Source organism: Ochotona curzoniae, unplaced genomic scaffold (genome assembly GCF_017591425.1).
Source record: "Ochotona curzoniae isolate NIBS_2020 unplaced genomic scaffold, NIBS_Ocur_1.0 contig_3498, whole genome shotgun sequence".
In the NCBI taxonomy this organism is placed as follows: Eukaryota; Metazoa; Chordata; class Mammalia; order Lagomorpha; family Ochotonidae; genus Ochotona; species Ochotona curzoniae.
Genome location: NW_024465885.1, coordinates 25,808,568 through 25,832,282, shown reverse-complemented (window position 1 = coordinate 25,832,282; position 23,715 = coordinate 25,808,568). Strand labels below are relative to the sequence as shown.

The 23,715-nt window shown below is 36.9% G+C and overlaps 1 protein-coding gene across 3 annotated transcripts in view; it reads right to left on the bottom strand.

Annotated features, from left to right (window-relative positions):
* Window positions 1-23,715, bottom strand: part of ROBO1 (roundabout guidance receptor 1) — a 1,020,189-nt gene that overhangs the window by 90,322 nt on the left and 906,152 nt on the right. For all 3 annotated transcript variants that reach the window (XM_040980627.1, XM_040980628.1, XM_040980629.1), the window contains 3 exons: window positions 21,242-21,362; window positions 20,364-20,502; window positions 18,986-19,113 (listed from right to left, as the gene is read on the bottom strand). In XM_040980627.1, the coding sequence (XP_040836561.1) occupies window positions 18,986-19,113; window positions 20,364-20,502; window positions 21,242-21,362 (388 nt within the window). The remainder of the gene's footprint in view (window positions 1-18,985; window positions 19,114-20,363; window positions 20,503-21,241; window positions 21,363-23,715) is intronic.

The window sequence follows — 23,715 nt, the reverse complement described above, 5'->3', positions numbered from 1 at the left end:
CTGTTGTGGGCATTTGGAAATGAAGCAGTAGAGTGCATTTTTTTTGTCTGTCTCTGTTTTTCAAACAAATGAATAAAGAAAATATTTAAAATGTTTATTTATTATATCAAAGACTATGTGCAGACTGAAGGAGACAAGGGAGAGGCAGAGATCTTTCTTCTGCTGGTTCACTTCCCCAATGGCACAACCATCAGGCTAAAGCCAGGAGCTGCAGCTTGCTTCCGGTCAACCGGCCTTGGCTTCAGGTTTTGATATCTGGGCCATCTTTCATTGCTTTTGCCAGACCATCAACGTGGAGCTGGACTTGATGTGGAGGAGCCAGGACTCAGGGTAGCACCCACACAGAATGCCAAAAACCCAGGCAGCAGTTTTATTTGTTACACTAGAATGCCAGTTCCCTAAATAGATATTTTTTAAAGTACCCTTTCCTTAGTTATAGTTTTAATCAGCAATCAGCCACAGGACAAAAATACTTTTATTAGTCATAACCCAATGCAACAACTTCAGGGGGATTCATTTGCACATCAAACCAATAACAAATGATAATTGGGGGATTATTTACACTCTATTTAAGGACCTCAAATACTATCCCTGAACATGACCCAACACAGAAGCTTCAGGACATCAGAAACTTTTGAAATGATTCTATATTGAGGGATCATTTATGCTTCTAACAGCTATGGTGCTCAGAAAATGACTCCTCTTTTCTAAACGAAAACCTGACTACAACTGAACCCCACTTTTATCTGTTCTAGTTTCAGTAAACAATCAAAATCTAGGAATATCTACCACAGAAAGCCCTTCTACACAGCTGCAGGAAATTGTCCCCAACTTCCTCAGCTAAGAAAATAAATCTTTCACACAGATTCCCCTTCACTTTATGTTTCTTCGAGAGCCAGGCCAGCACATTTGCTTTACCTACAGAAATCAAGGATCATCGTGTAAAACAGGCACTGCCAATTACTGTATGACATCAGAAAGAAAAAGGGGGAAAAAAAGCACCGAAACTTGGAACCCATTCATTCATTACCCTGTGCAGTTGATGGTGTACGGGCAGCTTCGCCGTGTCCCTCCTAACTCCTCAATCTGTCTTTCTTCTTCAAAGGCTCACAGCCCCTTTCCCGCTTCCACTTTCTTGCCATGGAAGAGGAAAAGCCTGTCTGTCTCTACTTTTAATAAAACCATAAAAGATTGGCACTGAATGTAGCTTTAGAACCTATCAGAATAACTCTCTTCTTTTCATACAAGAAAACAGGGAAGCTAAACTGTTAATTAACTTTCTCAGGTTCACACATGGCTAACCAATGACTGATTTCCATGCCTCTGGCCTAAATTCAGGTCACTTACAAATTTTCCTACTGGTTAATCAGTTAGCAGGTAACTATACACAGAAGACAGCTTAAAACAGATTGTTGTTTCACAGTTTCACAATCATAAGCTATTTAACTTAAACTCATGACTACTCTCTCACGCATGCGCACTCCAACATACACGGACAAAAATATTTTGAAGACTTCCTTAAGATATGAAAAAATATTTTAAGAATCACTACAATTTTAAAGATATGTGACTCTAAAAGGCTATAACAAAGCACATTTAAAGACATTTGAAAAGTTTACCACTTTGCAATAAAAAAATCAATGTAACAATTTCCCCATTTTCATTTCTTAAACAATTCTAACAAACAAGTAAAAATTTGCATATCTACGGGTATTAAGAAACTTGATTACATGTATACACACATTGAATAAAACCCAATCAGGGCAAATATATATTATCTTTTCAAACACTGAATATTTTTTATGGTGAAGATGGGGAATCATGCAGTATATTTACAGTGTTTATAATCACCCCAGAGACAGTCAGGTACTGTAGCACTGCTAGCTAACCCACTGTCTGCAGTCCCAGAATCCCATAGAGATGTCACTTTATGTCCTGGGTGCTCAACTTCTAATCCAACTCCTATTAATGCACCTAGGCTGGCTGGAGCACCTGGACTGTTAGATACATGGAGAATCCAGATGGAGCTCCTGGTTCCTGGCTCTGGTCTGACACTGATCCATCCATTGCAATCATCTAGGGAGTGTGTGTGTGTGTGTGTGTGTGTGTGTGTGTGTGTGTGTGTGTAAAATTACCTTTCTGGTAAATAAATCAGAAAAATAAATAAAAAAAAAAAAAACAGAATCCCAAAATTTCTTACTCCTATCTAGCTACAACCTTGTGTCATTTTCTAATTTGAACAGTCTCATCGCATGCAGTCGTTATGAATAATGGAAGTGTCACCTTGTTGGAATCATGAGACCTTAGTCTCCCTCCCTCACAAACGTGTATGGCCACAAATACTGACACAGCCAACTGGAATAATTATTTTCTTATTTTCTGAATAAGGCAGCAAAGTGCTACAAATAACCTATTTCTTTTGAAATCTTCATTTCACTAAAGCATGCAACTTAAGAATATATTGTTCATGTAAGAATTGTTATGTAATGATAAGAAGCAAAGGGGGAGGCAAACATGGGAGGGAGAAAACCAGTGAAAAGACAGGGTGAAAGAGAGAGAGGAATGGACACAGTTTAGGAAGCAGGAAAATTTTTTCTTATTTCATTTTTGCTGGAGAGAAGAAGCAGCAAACACCTGGAGGAAAATATTTCCTTGATCTGAAGAAAGTACAATTAGCTATGTACTTCAGACATAATAAACACAGGTAGTAGCACCTGGCACAGGAGCTTAGCGGCTAAAATCCTCGCTTTGCATGCGCCAGGATCTCATATGGGCACTGGTTCTATTCCTGGCTGCCCTGCTTCCCATCCAGCTCCCTGTTGTGGTCTGGGAAAGCAGTCAAGCACAGCCCAAAGCCTTGGGTCCCTGCACCTGCATGGGAGACTTGGAAGAGGCTCCTGGCTTCAGATTGACTCAGATCCAGCCGTTTACGGCCACTTAGGAAGTGAATTACAGGACAGTAGATCTTTCTCTCTGTCTCTTCTTCTATCTGACTTTTCAATAAATTTTTTTTTAAAAAAATACAGGCAGTAGCTGATCTTGATAAACACTTACACCAGAGAAGATAACAGAGCTAATAATGGCATGAACAACTTAGGGAACATGCACAAAAGAAGCAGTTAACAACAGCAAAGGTTGGTGAACAATCACTGGTTGCCAACCTGGAAGTCTCTAAAAATCTTTAAAAACTGAACTATTTTCCATCTGGCCAGACATGCTTAAACATAATCCTCTCTGGAAAAGGGACAAGGAAGTTGAATCTTAATTTTTGTACTATGATATTCCAAGTGGACATTCAATGGCAAAGCAGGACAATAGCTATATCCCCAATATTCTCCCTCCAGCTTATGTTTTATATATAAATGTTTTCCCAAAAAAGTGGTGGGTAACATATATTACCACAATATTATGCTTATTTTTAAACTTCCAATAATATTTCAATTTTTAGAGCACAGTGATAAAAATGTTTAAGTTCATCACTGTGAGGTAAGCAAATTCTCTGATGGGCAATGCACCCTACACCTGTGTCTGAGAAGTAATCCCAATGACTGCAGGAGATTCTAAAGTTAGGCAAATTTATGTAGGTTAGGATTAATTCTATTCATAAACAAGGAATAATCGCTTTTTAAAGCAGAATAAAAATGAAACTCTTCACAATGCAATTACGTTAATTCACAGTTATTACCTGTAGCTAAATTCTAAAAAAAAAATCCTTAAATGATGTGATTATTTTTCATTCTCATCGATCTTAACTGCTGAATAGCAGGGCTCGCTTAATGAAGAGTATAAATTTAGTAAAATAGTTAATTATAAGACTTTTTGGAAGGAACGTTTTAATGAAAACATAGGAACTCTCAAATTTCAAGTCATGAAGCAATCTATAATTGAACTGACAAAACTCAGACATTGGTATGCTAGATATATTCTGTGCATAAATACTCAGGAATGATAATATCCTTGACAATTAAAACTGCTTAGGATATTTTAATATTGAGTATTATTTCTTCTTGGGTGAAAAGACTGATTTTGAGCTAAAAGCCTGTCATTATGTCTTTCAACTTCTCCGACATAAAAATAGAGATGAAGGGGGGCATTTTCAGAATATATTTAATGGATACATAAAATACTGTGAACTTTTCACCTCCAATTAAATAGCTCCTATTCTTCTAAAAAACAATGGCACTGGAGACAGTTCTGATTGTCAGGTCTAAGGTAGAAGGTAAGGAGGAGACAAGCAGTGCCGGCAGTAGACAGAAGCCTGGGGTGCTGACAAACCTCTCGGTAAATCCTGCCCCCACAACAAAGACAATGATCTGGCTTGAAATGTCACTGGTGCCAGGAGTAAGAAGGTTGCTCTAGTTGTGTATTTCATATAAAGCTTATCCAATAACAATTATTTATTTCTTTCAGACTCCTACTATATATTCCAAGTACCTTGCACAAGGCATTACACGTTGTTTGTACTCAGAAAAGACTTAAGCTATTCCTTTTTCGCTCTTACAATACATGATCAAAATCCAATATTTCTACTTCTGTTTTAAAGGACTTATTTTTTAAGGTTTATTTTACTTTTATTGGAAAGTCATATATACAAAAAGGTGGAGAGAAGAGAGGAATATTTTCCATCCACTGAGGCACTCCCCAAGTGGCCACAGCAGCTGGAGATGAGCCAATTCATAACCTGGAACCCAGAGCCTCTTCTGGATCTCCCACGCAGGCGCAGGATCCCAATGGTTTCGGCCATTCTCGACTGCTTTCCCAGGCTACAAGCAGGGAGCTGGATGGGAACTAAGGCTGCCGGGATTAGAACCAGTGTCCATATAGGCTCCTGGCATGTGGCTGCTAGGCTACCATGCTGGGTCCTAAAGTACTTACTTCATATTTATTGAGTTAGTTGAGAGGCAGAGTTACAGAAAGAAAGAGCAAGAGACAGGAAGGAGAGGGATCTTGTGTCAATTGCGGTGGCCATGCCTGGGCACACCAAAGCCAGGAGCCATGGGCTTCTTCCAGTCTTCCCTTGGGTAGCAGTGCTGCAAACATGCTTTTCTCACGAAGAAAGCTGAGAAGTGGAAGGGCAGGAACCTGATGGGCATCCATAGGAGATGCCAGCATCCCTGGCAGCAGCCTTACTTACTACACCACAATACTGGCACCTATTCTTCTACTTCCATATTACCTTTGCATTTATTCTTTTCTCTGTTGTCCCCTCTCTGACCCAAGCTGTGTAACAGGACTCATACAAACTGATATTCTGCTTTTTTTTATTTTTAAAGATTTATTTTTATTTTTATTGGAAAGGCAGATATACAGAGAGGAGAGACAGAGAGGAAGATCTTCCATCCGATGATTCACTCCCCAAGTGAGCAAAACGGCCTATGCTATGCCGATCCGAAGCCAGAAGACTCTTCCAGGTCTCTAACGCGGGTGCAGGGTCCCAAAGCTTTGGGTCGTCCTCCACTGCTTTCCCGGGCCACAGGCAGGGAGCTGGACGGGAAGTGGGGCTGCTGGGATAGAACCTGCGCCCATATGGGATCCCGGGCGTGCAAGGTGAGGACCTTAACCACTGCGCCACCGTGCAGGGCCCTGTTCTGCTTTTTAAAATCCAGTCTCCCATCATAAACACAAGGGTTGAAATAAAACAAATCAAAACAAACTAGTCTGATTATAGCCTTTTAAGATCAAAATCCCTGAAAATGATTCCAATGCTCTTAAAGTTAAGTTTGTATCACAGCCTTGTGGAAACTATTCAGCATCCTTTTACTTTATCTCTCCTCCCTTACCTTTATTACCTGACGCTAGACGTCTTTTGGATCTTAAGCATACGACGTCTCCATCTGATCCCCATTATTTATGTCTGACCATACTGTCTTCCCCCTTCATTTAAAAATCCTTCTCCAGGAAGATAACCCTAAATTTGACTCTAACTCATATTGGAACCAGGTTTATTACCAAAGCAACCCTAACTTTCCTCCTACAGACTTTCAGAATAAAACCACAGATTCCGTGACTCTTGCTTCTTTCAGGTATTTCACTTATGCCATAATTTGTAAGCTTCAGAAGGCCAGTATTTAAATATTTTGGGCTATTATTTCTCTAGATTTTATCAGGCTAAGGATGTTACACAGTGACTATCTGTTGAAATGTCATACAAATGACAATCACGTTACCCCAACACAGCCTAAGTGCTTTCTTCCATGTATTTGTGTGTGCACTGTTCATATTCTGCTGATCCTGAAAATACTTCACCACACTATAATAAGCTCAAGGAAGACATGATCCATGGTTTTACTAAGACATGCTTGAGAGGGCCCTGTGTACTGTCGTATACATAGACAGTGTTCAAGGAAGTGTTGACTTGAGAATTTAGAACTGCTATCTTTAGATGACATGTTTCCTGGACGATATCTAGGTAAGACAGATGGTGGTATTATGCTAACATTACTCAGTAACTGACAGTTAAACTACTCTGGGTCAAGATTGAAAAGTAATCAGGCCTGGATCTTGCATAAACTGTATAAATGTTCTCCATCTTAGTGTAATAATAAAGAGTCATCGGTGTTAGCTAAGTGTTGGATGGTACAGTAGAAACCTCTCAGCAACTCATTAAAAAATGATTCAACATCTTAATTTTCAATAGGGAGGTAAATGAGGATTTGGTAATTTCTTCAAAGTCAGTCATCATATAAGGAAAAAAGCATACTGGAATTGATGTCTCTCCAGTTCTGAAAATACTTGCTCTTTTTACTTCATTGCATGGCTTACATGTTCAAAAATAAAAGACTTAAATCTTCCTTTTTTAAAATTTATGATTCTGGATGCTTTGGCTTCATAATCTAAATAAAATAACTTTCAATAAGAAATTATTTAAATGGAACACGTGTTAAATATCAGATCAATGAGGATACAATTATTCTCATATGCAGGCTGGTTCCATAAATATAAAATGGTTTTGGGAGAAGAAATAACTCATGGCATTTTCTTTTCTCATAAGAACAATATCAAAATAATCAATCCTATATCTGAATATTGACTACATTTGATACAATCTTTTAGAAAAATTGTCAGGCCTGGCACGATGGCGCAGTGGTTAAGGTCCTCACCTTGCACGCCCCGGATCCCATATGGACACCAGTTCTAATCCTGGCAGCCCTGCTTCCCATCCAGCTCCCTACCTATGGCCCAGGAAAGCAGTCGAGGACGGCCCAAAGCTTTGGGACCCTGCACCCATGTGGGATACCAGGAAGAAGTTCCTGGATCCTGGCTTCGGACCGGCATAGCATTGGCTGTTGCGCTCACTTGGGGAGTGAATCATCGGACGGAAGATCTTCCTCTCTGTCTCTCCTCTCTGTATATCTGCCTTTCCAATAAAAATAATAAAATAAATCTTTAAAAAAATTGTCATAATGGTCAGTGGTATAACCATCTAGTACAAAATGTACAGGTATGCACTGAGGGCTGGCTATATGATATATTGAAGTTTCTCACTTTGGCTTTCTAATCTACAACATAATTCCAAAGCACCAACATAAATGACTTCTAAGTGCTCATCCACATCCAACACATTCTGAAAAATCAACACAAATATGTAATTCAACATGTTCAAGACACCTAAATCAGGACAATGTTACTTATTATCTATTGTATTTAGTGATTTTAAATATATTTTGGCGGGATAGAAAGCATAAGGCCCAGCACAATGGGGTAACAGACTAAGCCTCTGCCCTATAGTGCTAGAACCTTACTGGGGCACTAGTTCAAGCCCTGGCTGCTTCACTTCTGACTCAAGCCAAAGTCATTGGTTCCCTTCACCCATGTGGGAGACCAGGAACAACCTGACTCCCGGGTTCAGATTGGCTCAACTGTGGTCCTTGTGTCCATCTGAGAAGCGAACCAGAGCAAGGAAGATCTCTGACTCCATTTCCTCTCTCTCTGGATTCCCCGACCCTCATAAACCTGGTATAAAGCAATTATTCAGCTCTAGTTTGCCTTATTCTGATTTACATATATTCTGCAGGTGGGCGTATACTGGCACATCATTTATCAAGTCATAACATTAACAGTTCAAAGGCAAAATAATCTGCTCATGGTATTTTAATCTTTGCAAGTGTTAGGTATGATATCATAAAATGTTACTTTCACTTTTTACAGAATTAGAAAATACTTTTTTGGGGTTTTAAATCACTGAAATAAGGTTAGGAGGAGCCAGCTACCGCACAGTTGCAAAGCTTAGCAATGCTAATGATGACTCGCTATTTGTAATTTACTGACATGATGTGTGAATCTATAAATAATCAACACTAGTCATCATAATTCAAAATGCTATGTATATCATCAAATTGTAAATTATACAAGTAATAAAATGCCAAGATACATGGATGCATAAAAAAGTCAAATTTTCAACGTTCTTGTATTTTCAGGTTTTACAGCGTTCATCACAAGATGAAAGTGTCCTTTGTGTTAAATAACACCCATTTTTTCCTGTTGTAATTACTCCCTTATAAACATTGAATTACTACTATCATGTTATGTCCAAACAATTCTGGCTAAAATACAACACTGCTTCAAAATGCTCTTGTAAAAACAAGAATTAAAAGATAAGTTGCTTTTGTTGAAAAATATTTTAAAACCCATGTAGAGGTGGACATCTTCAAACTGTTATTTGAAATAAACACACATGAAAATGCTTTGCAGCAAATACATCACCTATTCTATTTTCTGTAAAATTTGTTAAATATCTCTTCATAATTAGAATCACTTTATGATTAATAATTTGTTTTTAAAGATGTATTTATTTGAAAGGCCAAGTTACAGAGAGAGGTACACACAGATACCCAAAGAGGGATACACAGATACCTAGAGAGAGAGACAGAGAGGGAGGGAGGGAGAGAGGGAGGGAGGGAGGGAGGGAGAGAGAGAGAGAGAGAGAGAGAGAGAGAGAGAGAGAGAGAGAGAAATGAGCTCTTTCACTCACTTTTTCACTTCCTAAATGGATACGATGGTTGAGGCTGGCTGAGCCATGCTGAAGCCAGGACACTGATGCCATGAGGGCATGTGGGTCACCCACATGGGAGCAGGGGTCCTAGCACTTAGACCATCTTCCACTGCATTCCCAGGCATATTAGAAGGGGGTTGGATCTAAAGCGGAGCAACCAGGAATTGAATGGGCACCCATATGGAAAGCTGGCTTTGCAAAAAGTAGTTTAACTGGGTGTACCACAACACTGGTCCAACAGCTAATTATTTTCATTAAATGTTACATAATCTCACAGAATTAATCCAAGTTATAGAATTATTTGAGAGTCTTAGCAATAAATCCAACATTATTATCATTATTTTGATTTGAAAGGGAGAGAAATTGAGGGATTCCCAATCTTCTAGCTTACTTGTCAAATGGAGGCCAGTATTCACAGCTGGTCTCCTATAGGAGTAGCAAGTACTCAAGTATTGTACCATCTTTTCATGCTTTTTAGGGTTCATATGCATTAGCAGGAAGCTGGAATCGTGAGCAGATACAGGACTCAATCCCAGACACTGTCAACATGGGGGGAAGTCCTCACATACCAGATCTTAACAGCTATACCCAACAACTGTCCCAGGAATCTGACATTTTGCAATGAGATAGTTGTCACTGACTGAGTACAAAAGTAATTCCCAGCTCTAGATTATTTTCAGGCTGGGTAATTCACAAAAACATACACATCAGGCATATATTTTCATATTAATTTTTGTATTTTGGAATATTGGTTGCCAAAGGCGGTTGGTAAGTTTATATTTGTCATTGGACCATGACAAAACCTTACCAACTGTGAATGAAGATAAATCACAGTGAAGCCCATGACATGCTCTGTACTACTGCAGTGCTGTGTCATTTGCCATAGAATCATCTTATGGATTTCTTATTTCTTGTATCTTTCTGCCCTACTTACTTCTTCAACACTTACCCTAGTCCCTACACTGAAAATGTTCCAAATACACTGTAGGAAGGCCAGCTAGTGAAAGCTTTTCCTTATCATAATATTTTAAGATGTCTTGTCATTTTATTTGAAGGAACTGAAAGCAAACTGCATTCTTAACGCATAAATAAAAGAAACTGAGAGAATGCTGTGTTTTCAGCAATTGTTGGACTTAAAATCATTATTTGTTTAAGCTGTAAGAACACATGAAGTTTTTCAATCCTCCTGGACAAAAAGAGGCAAGGAATCTTGGGCCAAATTGCTGCTGGGTCTCAATCAAATCAAATAGCGTACAAAGAAAAAAGCAGCAGGAGTAAAGCTCAACATGCTATTTATGCCACTGGATCAAATCTGTTAGGAAAAGCAGCTATTCTCACAAATCACCCTGTTGTTAAACTCTACCGTGAGACTTCATTAAACCTCCTGGCAGATAGCAGTTGGCTTCCACCTGCTCTGAGAGAGCTCAGCTGGCAAAATGGATTCTTCACAAGTCTCCATTACCGACTGTCTTTTAGAATCACAAATCTCGTTTCCCAGTAGCCTCTCTAGTTTTTAGTTGAATTTTTTTAAATCATGGTTTTAACTACAAAACACACAAAAACAAATAAATAACCCATCCCCCCCAAAATGATCAGTCAAGGGAGCATTTTGAAGATAATTACTGAGTTCATCACCAAGAGTTGTAATACAAAAAGGAAGTGGTAAAATACAAACATTACAGGTACACACACAACAACATTCTATCTATTCCCAATGTGCCATTACTACAGCACTACTACCACCACTCTTTGAGTCTCTATGAATTAGCGTCAGATGCTGTAAGAGTTTGTCCCCAAAGATCTAGTCTACTATATTTTTCAGAGACTTGCTAAGCATCACAAACTATCAAGATACTTAAAGTCATCAAGTAACATTTGGCAGGGTGGTGTCTCAAAAACATAAAATGTGTTTCATCAGAAAGCGGATGAACTCACAGTTCTAAACTGGATATTAGATTACGGTAAATCTAACTTGAACCTGCAAAAGGGCCCTTCAACTCTACTAGTTTTGACTTTGACTCACATAGTCATTTGAATGGTAAGAATCAATGCACTATTATATTGAAACTTTTTGTGAAGTCAACAATTTAAGAAAGCTATGCCTAAAAATGATTTAGATGAAGTTTATATCTAAGAAAGAAAATTCAAAACTGAAATACTCATTTATCTTCATCTCATGACTTCTTTTACGCCTAAGTATCATAAGAGCTCCAAAGGTCTTACAGCTGTCCCCCAAAAATGTTTCTAGTTTGCTGACAGAAAGTTACTGAGCCTTATCTGCACACATGAGAAATTGAGAAAACAGGCCTTTCCTGCTCAGAATTTGCTTTTCAAAGCAAGATTTTTTTTAAAAAATCATCCTTTATTATTGGCAATAGAATCCATAACAAACCATACTGCTCTATGTTAACTTAAATTTTAATTTATATTTTGAAATAAGGACATGATAGCCCTTCAAAACTCCACACATGTGCCTATAATGCTCCATTACATATAATTAATGCACAGTTTGATTATTCTCAAAATAGTTTTTTTCATATGTTCAAAAATGTTCACAGGGCTGATACAGCACAGTTGGGCACTGTCTACAACACCGACATCCCACATCAGAGTGCTGGCTCAAGTGCTGGTGGTTCTCCTTCCACTCTAGTGTTCTACATATGTGCCTCCATGTGCTGTGGATTCCCATGTGGCAGACCTGGACAGAATTAGTAGCTTTGGGTCTGGCCTGGCTCCTGTAGCCATGTGCAGAGTAATTCAGCATATGAACAATTTATTTCTCTTTTTCCTTCTCCCTCTCTCTAAAACTCTGCTTTTGAAATGACCAAATAAATCCTTTTTAAAGAATAGAGATAATGGGGACTGGCTCAATAGCCTAGTGGCTAAATTCCTCTCCTTGCATGTGGAGGATCTCATACAGGCAAAATGTCATATCCTGGCTGCTCCACTTCCCTCCCAGCTCTTTACTCGTGACCTGGAAAGCAGTCCAAGATGGCCCAAAACCTTGGGACCCTGCAACCATGTGGCAGACCCAGAAGATGTTCCTTGCTTCTGAATTTGGATTGGCTCAGCTCCAGCTATTGCGGACACTTGGAGAATGAACCAGTGGATGGAAGATCTTTCTGTCTCTGTAAATCTGACTTTCCAGTAAAAACAAACAAATCTTTAAAAAAAATAGACAAAATGGTCTTGCATATACATGTATTTTTAATATATATTTTAATGTATTAAGTTTTTGTTCCATTTTTGCAGAGTATGCTGCATGCACATTTTCAGTCATTTATCAAAATTATAGAAGGTCCTTGGGATCCACTGGAGACTGGTTCCAGGACATCGCCCTATACCAAACTCTACAGATGCTCAAGTCTCATATAAAATGACATGACATATGCACACACATGATGTACACCCTAATGTATGCATCCAATCATCCCTCACTACAAGCAATAACTAATAAAGATAAATGCCTAGTGAATGGTTGTGATGATGTATAGTTAGGTGAATAATTATAAGAAAAAGGGTGTATATGTTGAGTACAGATGTGATTTTTTTTTCAAATATTTTTGAGACTTAGTTGGTTAAATTAGTGAAGACAGACATTGCAAATATTGAAGGCTGACTGCATTCTATCTTCACATGACTCGATTATTTCAATATATGGATTTCATTTATAGAATGAGCAATAAGGGGATTCAATATTATTCACTCTGTCAGAATATAGAGTAGCACTAAACACACTGGAAGGAAGGATATTATATTAAATTATGCTAAATATTAGACATTGAACATTAAATTTCAAATGTTGCTTATGAATCAAAAGCAAACTATTTGGGTCTCCAAAATATATAATATACAAAATTAATCCAAAAAAACCTCCAATTTTAATGCCATTCAATTTTTTTAATATCATACCTCATTTATTTACTATGGTTTAAAATAATTAGTATAAAGTTTTGCATATTCAAACTCCAGTGACAAAAGCTTCCATCAGTATGTATTACGTATCTATGTAAAATATTCTAGAAGACACAATTCTATCCACACAGCTAGACACTAAAGGAACTTGGAGTAATGATTCTCCAAAAGATGTGACTGACTTTTAAATCTGCACACAATGAGCTAACCTTTCCATTAATTTCTACTACGTTTTAATGTTTCTTTTATTGATGAGACATCTGACACCCTAAGACTTTCATTTACAGTACCAGAATCCAAGTACTGCTTTCTGCAAAGACTGTGCTATTAACTTCTACCCTATAGGATATTTTCTTACATCAGGAACAATAAAAGACATATCCCTAAGCATTTCTCTGAAGCAATAATTTTCAAAGATCAAAGGATCACAAAAGATTCTCACTGCAGTCAAGTAAATAGATTGTGTAATTTTACATTAATCAGATGCCAGTGATTTTCTACCTCTGTGGACACAATAAAAAATACTGGTAATATGAAATCTTTTAAATTTTGTTTTCAAAGAAGCAGAAGAGAAAATAACAATTACTTTCGCATTCGCAATATGTAATTCATGTTACACTTCCACGTGAATTTAGTTTCTTGATTTCTCAGAGTTCACTAATATTTCCATATTGTGCAGGATAGTATTTCAAGGGAAGTGTTGAGTAGGTTGTGAACTGAGATCTTCCTGGATCTGACTAGCCTAGCGTGGGGATCTCAAGGGAAACAGGATGGGTGGTGCGATTTAGTCTCTATTGTAACAGAACAACAAAAATGGGATTTAAATTTCTGAATGCTTCAACTCACAGAAATAAAAGTTGACTGCTTGGTAAAAACAAAAAAAATGGCTGATATGTAGAAGTCCATTTGCAGTTTAATTTTCTGTGACCCATGGTTCCCAGTGACAGGAACCTGACCACAGTTGATAGAGTACAAATTTGCTTTGAAAATAAAATTGTAATAGGAGTAAGAGCTGTTTTAGATGTGCAGATGTGAAATGAGTGAAAATGCTAGTAATTCCTGTCAGGGGGCTAGCATTGTGGTGTAGCAGGCAAGGCTGCTATTCGAGATTTCAGGGTTCCCTAAAAGTATTTATCCATGTCCTGGCTATTCCACTCCCAATCCAAATCTCTGTTGATGGTTTTGGAAAAGCAGCAGAAGATGGGCCATGTGTTTGGGGTCTTCTACCCATGCAGGTAACCCGGGAAAATCTGCTGACTCTAGAATTCAGCCACATCCAGCCCTGGCAGTTGCAGTCATTAGATGGGTGGATGGAAGATCTCTTTCTTTGTCTCTCAGTCTTTCTATAACTTTGATATTCAAGTAAATAAATGAAATGTTTAAAACAAAAACAGATCTTTCTGTTAGACCCTGTGAAGAAAAGAACCATAAAAATCACAGAAGTTAAAGACCAATGCCATGAGTTTTAGGCTTCTTCTTGCTTTGCCAGCAGCCTACATAGACACCAGTTCAAGTCCTAGCTGCTCCGCCTCTGAAACAGCTTCCTATTAAAGTGCCTGGAAGAGCAACAGCAAAAGATGGCCCAAGTGCTTGGGCCCCTGCATTCACATGGGAGACCTAGAAAAAGCTCCGGGCTCCTGGCTTCGGACTGGCCCATCTGACAGTCATGGCAGTCATTCTGGGAGTAAACTGACAGGTAGAAGATTCCTCTCCCTTTGTCTCTCACTCTGTGTATGTAATATGCCTTTCAAATGAAATAAATTAATTAATTTAAAAAAAAAGAAATTGCAGAAACTAAGAACAAAGCTGGAAAGGGAGAAATTCAAAGCTAAATTCTGTCTGGCACTCTTTGATCTTTCCTTTGCGAAATTTCAGGTCAAACAAGGAACATTTTACAAAGCTTTTAGCCGTTGCAAATAAGCATCCTATAGATATTGTCTACTAAAATGTAATGCATAAGATTATTATTCTTAACTTTTTAAGCAGTTAAATTGGTGCCTATCATTAATCAAGGTTTATTTTAATTATTTGAAAACAGAAAGACTAAAGAAAGACTCTACCGTCCTTTTGTCCACTGTCCAAAATGGCTATAAAATCCATAGTTGGGCGACGCACAAGTTTGGGCTTTAGAATTTCATCTGGATTGCCCATAGAATTCAAGGGCCATCTTGAGCTGCACTCCCAGGCACATCAGTAGAAAGTTGGATGAGAAGTGGAGCAGCTAGGACTCAAACTGCTGCTTCAATACTGACTGTCAGTATCCTAGGCAGCCCTTTAATCTGCTACTACAACACAGGTTCCACAGTTCATGCCTGGGTTTTAAAGTGATCAGGAAAGAGTTCTTTTGGTAGATATTTGCCCATGAATATTCTTCTTAGTCTTAATGTGAATTGTTAAAATATTTCTATATCATGGAAAAATAATTGGAGTACTAAGAATCTGAAGGTCAGAGCAGATACTAGGTCAGAGGATAAAATCAGCACTGACATAAAAACTCCTTCACTGAGTGCTTTTTCTATAACAATTCTACTTCAATTTCTTAAAAGACTAATATTTTTAGATTAAATTGTATGCTTATGTGGCCATTATTTTCTTTGATTATCAATTTATTTTACAAAGCTTCAATACATTTTGCAGCACCTTTTGTGATATGAGAATGAATCCAACATATCCGAAGATTACAATATTTTCTCACTAAATACTAAATAACAATTAAAAGTAAACAAGGCAGGCCAGTGCTGTGGCACAGCAAGTAAAGCCAAGAGCAACCCATATGGGTGCTGACTGAAGTTACAACAAAACTTCTTCCATCTCTGCCAAGCCTGAAAACTAAGGAAAATGCTCAAAGTCCCTTACATTTTGTATAAGTCCACCAAGTAATCTTTCATTCCTGGGATTCATGAACTAGCTGATTTAAAACATAAATAAAGACAAATTTTGCATGCCAAACAAAATCTCCAATCAAAGCACAAGTATGAAAAATTTCATGTTTAACAAGTAACTTCAGTTAAATTTAGGAGACCTCTCTAGCTATAAGTCTTACTGGATTCCCTTTCTCAGTTTTTAATTTTGATGTATTTGATTCTGTATTTAAGGTGTGCAACATAATGTTATGAGATATATGTGGATAGCTAAAAGATGAGTATTTTGTTCCCTTTCATTCATAAGCCACAAGGCAGCTGCAATCATAAATGGCAATCTCCTCTAACTTAATCCAACTGCATTTAACACTGGCAACCAGGATAAAAGCCCCTACACACTACTTTGTTGTTGCCTAGGATGTCCTTGTGTTCTTTATTCCACCCAAGCAAGTGTTTGGAATGTATAATCCACATTTCATTACCGAAGTACTATTAAATCAAGTGCTCAAAGGATGTCTAGTGCTGTGAAGAGAGAACAAAGTAGAAATAACACGGAAAACCCTAGGATTAAGAAAGAAATAGTTCAAGATACACATACAGGTTGCATCAACAAAAGAACAAACTGTGATGTCAAGAAATAGAAAGAACAAGTCAAATTCACAAATTCGTATGATTTTCAAGATGATGAAATTAATTACATTATTTTCAGGGGTGAATATAAAATAGTCTCCCTTAAGATTATTTTTTTCCTATTACATCTACCTTCAACACAAGCTACTGCTGCTTTAAATACTCATTGTGTGAGGAGTGAAGATCGGGCTTTTTTTAAAGTTCATTTTGACTCCAACAGTTTGTTTTAGGAATGAACTACACATAAACACACAGAAATCAAATTCTATTGAACTGACAGATTTCTTATTGTGATTGTTTTGTGCCATCTAATACAGTAATTTCTGATGATTCTTCTTTGTAGCACACAGTGTTTTCCTATATTTAATCCCAAAGGAAGAAAAAAGATCTAATTTCTAAGGTTTCTTTCATTTAGTTTTCTCTTAATTAACTTTTGGAAGTTGGAATCCTATTATCTTCCTTATGACGCTATACACATATTTATAACATGCTATATAATTACATATATAATTAAATAGTGTTATTTCATATCATGCTATTCCATATTAAAGTATATTTGCATGTCATTATATTTAATATCTTATAATCATCATATGTAACAAATGTGCACATAATTATAAATAATATAAAATACATAATAATGCATAATATGTTATTTATAAAATACAATTATGAGTCAAAACTATTATATTTTAATATTTAGTTTTTATTTATACATATCTGTAATTATTACATATTATATATTACACATTTAAATGTACATATGTATTACACATTTAAATGTACATACATTATTTATATGAAACATCTAAGAAATATTTTAACACTAATATTGATGTGCATTTTAATTTTAATGTTAAATAAAATAATGTGTTCTCACCTATATGGATCTTTCACAAAACTGTAGAAAATCGAATGTAGTTAGAATGCCTACATTCATCAATCAGTTTGCGCATCTGACCATCTAAACAGAATTCCCAATAAAATTTATACATAGGAAGCCAGACTTCCATATGGAAACCTTACAGCTGAATGGATTCTGGAGCTGAGCTGGAAATGGTAGGAACAAACTCTATTTTGATGTCAGTGTTGACTGTAAACATACACACGGCAGAACGGCTGTTACTTAAAAATCCTCATGCTAACCAGGTAAGAGACTTTAAAATATAAATTGAAACATATTTCACTAACTAATGTGATAGACAGTCAGCCTCCCTGTCACAATTACTGGCAGATAGACACACCTTTTCATGTCTGTATTCATCCGGCTACTTTGACTCTCTCCGGAGGGCTTTTGAAGTTAGATTTGACATCTCCTAGATTTATGCTTTCCCTGAATGTAAAGAGGTTTTCCTTTCTCACAGCTTTAGCCTTATGTGGAGTTCAAGTCTAACGTAGATTAAAGAGAAGCAGTCAATGCCTTAGAAATTTAATGTTTGTTCTTGATCTTTTTTTTTTCTTTTTTGTTTTTATGAGGTTGAACTAAAAACCCCAAAGTGGGACATAATGGCTTTAGAGACAGGAAGGAAATATTCTTCATTCTCTTTTTTTTTTTCTATCCTAAAAAGCCCACAAGGCTTTTTCTGGAGAAAGCCTAGAGTAGCAAGCACTCTCTCAAAAGCCACCTTTTTCTTCTTAATAGCTGTAGAAGAGACAGTGTTCAGGAAAGTTGACAGCATAAAGTGTTGCTGATGTTAGACCCAGGAACAAGTAAAGTGGTTTATGGCCCAAATCCCTGTTTATCACATATACCTGTCAAAATTGGAAATTTTTTTCTACCAATCAAATCATTTGTAAAGGGCCCTTGCCTCTCAAATTCCACAATGAGCAGCACCCACTCCAAATGAAAATATAATAGACAGTGCACAGATGAGACACAGTGAGAAGCAATCAGCATGACATCAGGGAAAGAGATTATGAGGATGAAAAACATCTGGATTAAGGATACAAGGGAAGTGACATATTACTTTAAGCCATGATTCTGACTTTCAAAAAGCTCAAGGCATGGAACATGTCCACTCTGGCTCATGCACCAGCAAATAACAAATCTTGATTAAAACTTGCAAAGAAAACACGTAGTTGATTCATTCAACTGGTATGTTTTGAGTGGCTCTTATGTCACAAGAGCTAAGCGCATAGAAGAAAGACAGATAATTCCTTACTGTACAGATGGGAGGAGTGTTTCCAAATTCATTTTACAATATGTACAGAGAGTGAGTCTTGAAAATGCATGATATGAAGTTATGGAAGATTTATAGTTCTCCAGACACAAAGTTTGCATGGAAACAGTTACCATTTAGTTAGAACATTAGAACTGCACTATGTTTAAAGACTCAGAAACTAAAGAATATTCTCCTCCTGTTTTTGACCAACATAGAATTCTACAATTCTGAAAATCTTGTTTAGCTTCTTGAACTAACATAGTTCGCATAGGCAAAGCAATGAATCCTTTAAATAAGTCTGAAATAAAACATTTAGAACAATGGGTCAAGTCTGTGTTTAAGGTAGATTAACCAATAATACATTTTCCAGTGTCACTATTACATTTCATCTGGTAAGACATTTGCAGTAAGCTCCCAGCGCCTACCTTGAACTGTCAGAGTGGCAGATGCTTCTGCTTTTCCCACCATATTTTCTGCAACACAGGTATATGATCCCATGTCACCAGCCATCACCTTCCGAATTTTCAAGGTATGATCATCTCGAATTTCATATCTAAGAGCATAATAAGGGAAAGCACAGGCAAATAGTTTTCAACCTGAAAAAATCCACTAGTATGTATACAACAGTCTGGGTGTCACATCACTTCACGTGTAACAATCTTGTCACATTTCTCTAAGTCAGCAGGCAGAAGAGTTTATTTTTATGCTCATTGGGGCTAATATATTCAACTTTTTTTTTTTGCAATGACATTTTTAATATAAGGAGGACATTCACTTTTTTTTTTTTGCTTAAGCTATACTGTATAATTAAAAGTGAGTACTGAAAGTTTAACTCAGTAGTTAAGAAGATACTCAGGATGCCAATAATCCATACTGGAGAGGCTGGATTTAAATTCTAAATCTATTCTCCACTTATCTGTGCCCTGGAAGGCAGCAGGATGACTCAATTATTTTTGTTGCAGATACTTCTGTGATAGACCTTAATTACATTCTACACTCCTAAACTCCAGCCTGACCTAGCTTTAGCTGTTGCAGACATTTAAGGAGTGAAATGGGAGTTTTTGTTTCAAAATAAATGTGATATATGGCAGTGACCATCTACTGGTTTACTCCCTAAATGCCTCAAGGACTGAAGCAGAGCCTGGATTGAAGCAATAAGCTGAGAGTTTAATCCAGGGCTTACTATACATGGCAGGGATCCAACTACTGGAATTATCACTGCTATTTCCAAAATCTAAGTTGCTGAAAGTTGAAATCAGGAGCTGAAGGGGAAAATTGAACTCAGAAGCTCTGGTATGTGTTGTAGATATCTTAACTTGTACCTGAAGTGCTAATATCATTGCTCACCATGAAATTGGAATTTTGATCTTTCGCCTGACTAGAGATGTGTAGCATGAGACTCTCTTGAGATAATGGGTGGCAACAATGAACCACATCTATGAGTCAGTCACATAATTGTCAGTAGCAGAAACTGCTAGTGCAGAATGTGTTCTATTGCCAAGCTATCAGGTTCTGTTAATTGCATGTCAATTTACAATACTTCCTGTTTTCAATGGGTTTATCAGGAAGCGTCTCCATTGTAACTTGAGGTTCCTCTGTAAGTTCTTGTACTCAGAGCCAGGAGTAAATGCAAAATGCCCAACTCTCACAGTATCTATGGAATTTATATTGCTTTAGTATTGATGTAAAGTCAAACAATCCAAAATCAAACCATCACAAGCCCAAGACGGTTGACAGAGTAGACAATTCCAATGGCTAGAAATCCAGAGCAGATGAGTCACATCATTAAGTCCTGACCAGTACCTGGATTTGGGCAGCTCTCCATCATCTTTCCTCCACCGTACTGTAGGCACAGGGTCTCCTCGGGCCTCACATTTAAATTCTGCACTGTCATCCACAGTAACGGCTAAGTTACTAGGCCTCTTCACAAATGATGGTCTCTCTAAAAGTAGAAAAACTCATCTCAGGATAAAACAAAAAATGAATCCCCGCCCAAAGAAAAAAACCACTTTAGGTGTTCAGTAAAAACAACTTACAACTTGAAATACTACAAAATGAAGCATTTCATACAGTTAACCACTTGCAGAAAATTCTCTATAGATTTAGGATTTTTTTTTTAAAAAAAAGATTCATATTATTTTTTTATTAGGAAGTCAGATATACAGAAGGAGAAAAACAAGGAGGAAGATCTGCCACCTGATGATTCACTCCCCAAGCAGCCACAATGGCCAGAGTTGCGCAGATCTGAAGCCAGGAGCCAGGAGCCTCTTCCCAGTCTCCCATGTAGGTACAGCGTCCCAAGGCTTTTGGCGGTCCTTGACTTCTTTCCCAGGCCACAAGCAGGGAACTGGGTGGGAAGCTGTGCTGCTGGGATTAGAACCGCCACCCATATGGGATCCTGGGGCATTCAAGGCGAGGACTTTAGTCACTAGGCTACCATGCTGGGTCCAGATTTAGGACTTCTATTAGTTCTCCCACATCTTTGTTTTATCTCTGACTTCTTTACTAAATCCACTCTGTTTCCCATCCCCAATTACATGAATTTACTAATAGTATTTCTCCATTGCATAAAGCCATTTTTACTTCCTTGAAAGTTAATTTCTTTCTCCATAAACTATTAATACAAAATAGTACTAAGTAATCTGCTTTAAAGTAAGCCAACTGGATAACTCAGCACTTACCTAAAACAGTTAGCTCTGCTACTTCACTTTCACGTTCACCAACCATGTTGGTCCCGACACAAATGTATTTGCCAGCGTCACTCTTACGGGTGTAAGTAATCATGAGCTTTCCTCCTCGTATCTTAAAAAAAGAAAAGAAAATTTGATATTGATATTAGTAAAATTACTCAGGCTATGCTTCCATGATGGAGGTCTACATAAATTAATTCTACTTCCGAAGCATATAAATCAATGAATAACTATATAAAACAGGTGAGGTGTACTACTTGCTATATTGTTAGGCCATATATTCATAAACAATGATTTCCAAACATATACTTTAAAAGAAGAAAATACTTTTCTTACATGCCTGTTTTATAACGGTTTTATATTCTGAATAAATTTGTATTTTAAAGTAGCCAAGTTCTTTCACATCATTTGATTAAAGGAAAACCACAAAAAATTGCATGAATAATTTGTATAGCACATGGAAAAACACATAAATTCTCAAAACCACAAAGATATAATTACTATTCAAATATATCAACCATAAATGATTTTAAGGATCACATTCTAGCATTAAGATATAGAAATACATTTTTTAAGTTACTAAATTTATTGATGTCTTGAAAGGAATATGTCCTCAGTACAAAAACAGTAAAATCTGCCGGTTACGAAAAAAAACAGATGTTACTGCCTTCCAAGAAATTCTGTGGCTGCTTAGGATGCAAAGATGGAACAGCCTCCAGTGTGTCATCTGGAAAGCCACATTTGGGTACACACTTAAACATGAAATTCACTAAATAAAATTAATGAAAATTGCATGAAAACATCCAGAAAAGAAGTAGAGCAACATCAAACATGAATTAAGATCAGGATTCAGACAAGTGACAACCTCTTTTTAATTAACCATGTTATTAATGTAGTAATAATGATTACTTACAAGTAAATACGTATAATATTTTGAACCTTAGAATGACTACAGATTTTTGGAAATTTTTGTGCCACTGGAAGTTAATTTTTTCAATAGTTTTTTAAATTAGCAAACCAAAATTTCTTCTGCCTTGATCATTCTCCCAGCCCTAGTTATCTAGAATCATGCCTACAGCTAAAAGTCACAGGAAGGATTTTCGTTGAATAAAAACATCAACTACTGACAAAAATCTTGTTTGTTATCCAATTTGACGTACATTCTAAATTTTATAATGGTTACAAAGATACATCAATAACAACGTTATTATTTCACACATTCCCATATATAATACAAAGATGAAAGTAAATATCAACAAAAAACTTGCAGAAACTCATTGACTTGTGAGTCTATTTTTATTTCCCACACAGAAGTGTGTGTGTGTATGTGTGTTCACACACTTTTACACAAGTAGCTATATGCATATACAGAGATATATAACTATAGGTACTTACAGTTTCACTAAACTAGATTCACACAGTATATGCTCTTGTGTAATCTACATGTTTAAATAACAGGAGGGCAGGGGTAAAATGTCCATACACTCAAGTCTTCTACTCCATCAATAAGACAGATTCATTATATAATGCAATGTCTCATCACATACTCACTGCCAATAATGGTTAAGGATCCCAAAGCGGATGCTACAGGTTAAAGGGAGGACAAAACAAAGCATCACTGAGCTTGGGAGAAACTTGTTTCTTCAAAGATGACACAGACAGAAACAAATACGAGTGTAGGAACAAACAACAAAACAGGAGAAACATAAAAGAAAAATGGTGGAAGGGAAATTACAGCGTTCAAATTTCCATAAATTCAAATGGATTTTAGAACTATGTTAAAGGATGCACTGAAATGGAGCTAAAAGCCATAAATCTATCCTTTAAGGTCACCCACACACGGAAGAAAAGTTCCATTTTTTTTCAGCAAACTAAAGAATTAAAAAAAAAAACAAAGAAAAGCTTACACCATATTTCTGATCAAATATAACATACTAACTTTCAAGCTGTATCTATTATTAACGATCATCATTCATGTTGATTTATAAAAATATTTGTTGTAAATTTGGGGTAACTTTCTGTACTCTAAAGCATGGTGCCCCCTTTGTCAACTAAGAAAAATGACATTTCCTCTTTCTATATAAAAAGATTGTGAAGAAACATCTCTAACACACAAAACACCATAAATGTGAAAATAGCACTATTTAAAACAAGCTAAGAAATATTTCTTGGCAGGTCTCTTCCTGCAGCTGGACTTGACAGCCAAATTGTAAACCTATCAAAAACTAGTTTGTATAATGAACAGACACAATGTTAAACACTGAACTGCAGAACACTATTTCAATTAACATAATCCGGGCAGTGGAGAAGCAGAATGTGTTAAACTTGCAGACAATACGCTGGCATCCAGCCTATGTCAGAAATTCAAGGCAGAGGTCTCACTTCCTCATTACCATCCACCTAACCAGCCCACAGGGGTAACCACATTAGAGGCCCACATTTCCATATGCTCTAGACAGTTCTTG